Source organism: Moschus berezovskii, chromosome 20 (genome assembly GCF_049115385.1).
Source record: "Moschus berezovskii isolate FMDL1 chromosome 20, NW_MosBer_1.0, whole genome shotgun sequence".
Taxonomy (NCBI): domain Eukaryota; kingdom Metazoa; phylum Chordata; class Mammalia; order Artiodactyla; family Moschidae; genus Moschus; species Moschus berezovskii.
In genome coordinates, this window is record NC_142479.1 from 55,128,182 (window position 1) to 55,133,365 (window position 5,184).

The 5,184-nt window shown below is 55.2% G+C and overlaps 1 protein-coding gene across 2 annotated transcripts; it reads left to right on the top strand.

Moving 5' to 3' along the window:
- RND2 (Rho family GTPase 2) lies at window positions 1–4,439 on the top strand. 2 transcript variants are annotated; one of them, XM_055407948.2, is made up of 6 exons: window positions 1–246; window positions 732–819; window positions 1,633–1,742; window positions 2,441–2,575; window positions 2,770–3,026; window positions 3,124–4,439. In XM_055407948.2, the coding sequence occupies exons 1-6, from the start codon at window positions 145–147 to the stop codon at window positions 3,134–3,136; spliced, it is 705 nt and encodes a 234-aa protein (XP_055263923.2). In that variant the 5' UTR covers window positions 1–144; the 3' UTR covers window positions 3,137–4,439. The 2 variants fall into 2 exon arrangements, with proteins under 2 accessions (XP_055263923.2, XP_055263924.2); XM_055407949.2 differs by having other exon boundaries at window positions 16–246; window positions 2,770–4,438.
- Window positions 4,440–5,184: the final 745 nt, after the last annotated feature.

A 5,184-nucleotide genomic window follows, 5' to 3' on the forward strand; every position in this document is an offset into this window, starting at 1 on the left:
GGCCGCGGCCCCGGGCGGGGGCTCGGCGCGGGCCCGAGAGATGCCGGTGTCGGCGGCCCGAGCGGCTGCAGCTGCAGCGGCGGGGGAGGCGGCAGCGGAGCCCGGGAGGGGGGCTGCGCGGGGGGCCGGCGTGTAGCCGGGACTATGGAGGGGCAGAGCGGCCGCTGCAAGATCGTGGTGGTGGGGGACGCGGAGTGCGGCAAGACGGCGCTGCTGCAGGTGTTCGCCAAGGACGCCTACCCCGGGGTGAGGAACCGGCGTCTTGGGAGGGGGGCGCTGGGGCCGCGGGGGTGGGTGATTGGGGCCTGGGGGACGGACAGAAATGGGTGTTAGGGTAACCAGGGATCCAAGAGAGGGGTTTGGAGGACTGGGGGAGGCGTTAGGGTTTCTGGAAAGACTGCAGAGGTTTGGGGTGGGGGGAATTGGGGAGCAGGGTGAAATGAATGGGGCTTGGAAGAACCAGAGGATCCCGGAGGGGGCGCCAGGGAAATGTCGGGGCGGGGGGTCCTAGGCATTGGAAAGAGGAAGAATTAGGGCCTGAAAGGACCGAGACGGGGGTCCCGGAGCCTTGCAGAAATTCCGCTGAGGTAGCCGCTCCCGGGATCTCCCCTTTGCCCAACACCGGACCAACTTGGGTGCTGGGGCTGGGCTACACGGGGTGTGAGAATTAGGAGTGCATTTGTCTGGGGTGAGGACTGGAGGATCTCATCTTGACCCATTCGTGTCTGCAGAGTTATGTCCCCACCGTGTTTGAGAACTACACCGCGAGCTTTGAGATCGACAAGCGCCGCATTGAGCTCAACATGTGGGACACTTCAGGTAGCCAAGTCCCTCGGGGTCACCCTGACTTCCAGGCCTCCTCCTAATCCCTCCCTGGACTAGATCCTTTGGCTCTAGTTCAACCCAGCCCATCCATCCAATTCTAAGAGGAGGGAAAATCAATATTCTGCTTAAAGCCAGGGAAACTGAGGCAGAGCTTTCAGAGACACATAGAAACCTTGTCCTGAAGGAGAAAGCCTGTCCCCTCAGCTGGATTCTGCATACCTGGGAAAGTTGGGAAGGAATGACTTTTGTTTTGGAACATATTTTTTAGGAGATAAGGCTGGGTTTAGAAAAGACATTTAGAATTTCTTGGGGTGGGGGGTGCAATAGGAAACTGCTTCCCTAGACTGAACTGTAGAAATCCAAGATCAGTTCCCAGGAGGAGAGTGGAAGAGCTCTGCCCTGTCCATTCAACTCCAAAAAGGGAGGGTGTTTTGTTTTGTTTTAAATTTTTGCTTGGCTCCCCTGGAGAGCTATAGAAGATGTCTGTCAAAGCCCAGAAAGCACATGCAAAATTTTGTGAGAATGTTGAATGATTTTATGAGCTTCTCAAAGACCTAGAAGAGATTAAGAATGATTACTTTTAGAGAACCTCCTAGGCAAGTGAAGAGCTTATTTCTGCCCCCTAACCTCCCTTCTGTCTGCTCTCCTTGGAAAAACAGACTCCTTGATGGGGATTAATACCTGCTCTTTGCCATTCTCTGCTCAGCATGCCTTAACCGCCAGGATTGCTAAGGTCTCACATTCCCTTCCAGGCTTTCCTCACTCTCAGGACCCTCGTCTTTCCCCTCCCTCCCTGTCTTCTCTCAGGTTCCTCTTACTATGATAATGTCCGGCCTCTGGCCTATCCTGACTCGGACGCTGTGCTCATCTGCTTCGACATTAGCCGACCGGAAACACTGGACAGTGTCCTCAAGAAGGTGGGAGCCTGGGAAAGCAGGAGAGCTAGACTGAGGGGGATAGGGAAACGCATGGGCCAGGAGGAGGGAGTTAAAGCTGAGCATGGCCATTAGGGAGAAAGTGTGTGACACCCTCAACTTTTCCCATCCTCCCTGACTTCCTGGAAGTCAGTCCTAGAGCTGGATATGGCATCTGGGGGACATGGGGGACAACAGGGAGAAGTACTCAAGGGATTCCTTGTCCTTGGATGCTCATCTCCTTGGATGTGGGAGCCTCTGGATGGAGGAGATGGGAATGCTGCTGTTGGAGCTCAGGAAAGCCCCTGTGGTGTCCTCTGCAGGCCCCTATTTCTATGAGAAAAGCCCATAGTGAATGGACAGAAGTCAGCTAAGGCAGCCCCAGTTCTCAGTTGCAGTTGTAGGAAGAGAGGATGGGATTGGTCTGTTCCCAGGAACAAATTTGGGAAAGGGGGTGGGAATGGGAAGGTTCCAAGCTGGCCGACCCTGCATGGCCCCCACCCTTGCCTTCTCCTTCTTTCCCTTCTCCCACAGCTCTGCCTGCTTTTCAGCCCAAGTCCATCAGTATCACCTGCTTGCTTAATTACGTGGGAAAGACTAGAGGGGTGCATGATTCCTGCATGCTGTGAGCCAGGGGGGTGGTTCCTACATGTTGTGCCTCCTTCTACCCATGCATAACTTTGTTTTCTTGCTCCAAATAGTGGCAAGGGGAGACTCAAGAGTTTTGCCCCAATGCCAAGGTTGTGCTGGTTGGCTGTAAACTGGACATGCGGACTGACCTGGCCACACTGAGGGAGCTGTCCAAGCAGAGGCTTATCCCTGTTACGCATGAGCAGGTGGGCCTCTTGATCTGTGACCTAAGACCTCTCACCTCTGCCCCTCCCAGCCTCTTTTCTGAAAACACCCTATTTGGCTAATCCCTTGCCCTGACCTCTGACCTGATCCTTTAACCCGCTGCCCCAGCTTCCCTGCCCCTTGCTGAACCGCAGGCTAAGTCCCATGACCCTCTTCACTCACTCCATCCTTCCAGGGCACCGTGCTGGCCAAGCAGGTGGGGGCTGTGTCCTATGTAGAGTGCTCTTCCCGGTCCTCTGAGCGCAGCGTCAGAGATGTCTTCCACGTGGCCACCGTGGCCTCCCTCGGCCGTGGCCATAGGCAGCTGCGCCGTACTGACTCACGCCGGGGACTGCAGCGATCTGCTCAGCTGGCAGGACGGCCAGACCGGGGCAATGGGAACGGGAACGAGGGCGAGATACACAAGGATAGAGCCAAGAGCTGCAACCTCATGTGAGGGGCCCTGTGGGAGGAGGCGGGGGGCCTGGGGCACAGTTGTCCCACTGCTGGTCCTGGCTTCCTGATCTCCTGACTCTGTTTGGGACTTTAGGGCAGGCGAGTGAACAGTTCTCCCTGACAAGGGAGTTGGAGGCAGAAGGGTGCCACTGTTCCCCACATCCTCATTCCGCTCCTGTCCAAGGCAAGTTGAGGGAACTAGCAGAGCATGCATCTGGGCTGCGGGCTGGGATGGGGCCAGGGGTCTGGGGAAGCCAGCAGCAAGTAGTGACCTTGGTTGAGTCTCAGTGTATGAGGGGTGCCTTCCTCCCCACCACCAGTCCCCATATCCTGGTCCTGGCGCTCTTCCCCAAGGAAAGTGTCCACTCGCTGACCTTCCCTCTTCCTCACCTCTCACTTCCACAGCTGTTCTCACTCATCCTAACCTCCAGGCAACATGCACTAAATTAAAAAAGCAAATTAAGAAGCCTCTCCCTCTCCCCCTGCTCCCATCTACCCACAGTCCTAGCTCCCTCCCTCCCTTCCCCCAGTAGAGTCCAAATAAAGCCCATGTCCATGGAAAATGACTGTGGCTTTAGTTTTGTTGCTTTCTTTAAAAAAAACAATCTTCCAGTGTCTAGTAGCTGGAGGTAAAGTTAGGCTTCAGAAAGAATTTCCCTATTGATGCCCACAGATGGAGCAGAGAAAAAGCTGTGGGTTGGATCAGCAGTGTCCTTTTAGGAGCCAGAGGTGGGAGAGAGAGGTGTCTTGGGACTTTTCATCTCAGTTAATGAGCCAGACAATCCTAACGCCATTAGGGGGTTTTAAAGTGGACTGATGTGCAATTCATTACTCAGCCCAACTGGGGCCCCCTGCTAATGTGGGGGGGGGAGGCCTGCTGAAGTGGTCCAGGACCCTTGATCACTATCTCCAGCCCCAGCTTGGAATCAGCTGGTGCCCTGGGAGCTCTGGGTTAGGAGGACATTAAAAGCCTCTGCATCCAGCTGACCTCATGCAGAGTGAAGTTTCCTAAGGGAACAGTCATTTGATTCTGGGGTCTCCTTGGTGACTGGGGCAGGGGCTGAATCCATCTTTCTATCCTGAGCAACTTGATGATTTTGGAGGGAGCACAGATGAGAGTTGAGGCTCACACCTCCTCAACCTCCACTAGAGAAGGAAAGCCAGTGGAGGGACTGGCCAGGGTACTTGTCAAGAAAGACAGTGCTGGTCTGTTTTCTCTGGAGTCTGGTTTCACATTGTCCTGTATTCCCTCCCTGGCTCTGATCCCACTGGCCTCATTTTGGTGACATTCTCCCCCAGGAACCATCCATGGCCCTCCCTTCCCCCAGCCCCAGCCCATTCTTGAGACACTTCTGGGAGAGAACACAGACCTTACCCTCCCATCTGCTGGGATCCCCCACACACACACACCCCCCCCCCCCCCCCCGCTTCTAATTCACAGCCCCTCCCTCCCTCATTCATTCAGCAAGTGTGTACTGAGCACCAACTGTGTGCCTGACACTGGCTTGGGATTCTCAAAGGACCAGTCTTTATACTCTGGAGGCCTGCACAGTGGGGAAGAGAGGTTCCCCCCGGTGTGATGGGGCCGCAGTTGTGGGAGCTCCTTACAGCCTCAGAAGCCCATCCTCTGAGCCAGGTCCTTGAGGGTTGAAGAGGAGTTTGCCAGGCAGGGAAGGGGTAGGAAAGGCACTCTGAGTGGAGGATACAGCATGTGTGAACACATGGAGATGAGAAAGAGCATGGCACATTTGGGGCTGCCATGGCGGGGAGAGAGGAAGGCAAGGCTGGGAAGGTACATCGATGCAGGCCCCGTAAAGGAACCAGGAGTTCATTCTGGGGATGTGAGGTGGCCAAAGAGGTTTCAAGCAGAAAATGAAGTGACCAGATTTGGTTTTTTAGATAGATGGTTATTTGGATGAGGTGACCTGGGGTGGGGGTGGGGGGCGGGCCGGGGGGTTTGGCTCTGTGATGCTATTAAAGCTATTAAAATAGCTTCTCCCTTGGGACTTCCCTGGTGGCCCAGTGGTTAAGACCGCTTCCACTGCAGGGTGCATGAGTTCCGTTCCTGGTCAGGGAACTAAGATCCTGCATGTTGCATTGTGTGGCCAAATAAATAGCTTCTCCCTTCCCTTTGCCAGGGTCCAGTCTTGAGAGG

Coding starts and splice junctions, on each gene's coding strand:
- RND2 (XM_055407948.2), top strand. CDS start 145: ATGGAGGGGCAGAGCGGCCGCTGCAAGATCGTGGTGGTGGGGGACGCG. Junction 820..1,632: donor CAACATGTGGGACACTTCAG/GTAGCCAAGTCC, acceptor GTCTTCTCTCAG/GTTCCTCTTACTATGATAAT. Junction 2,576..2,769: donor TCCCTGTTACGCATGAGCAG/GTGGGCCTCTTG, acceptor CCATCCTTCCAG/GGCACCGTGCTGGCCAAGCA.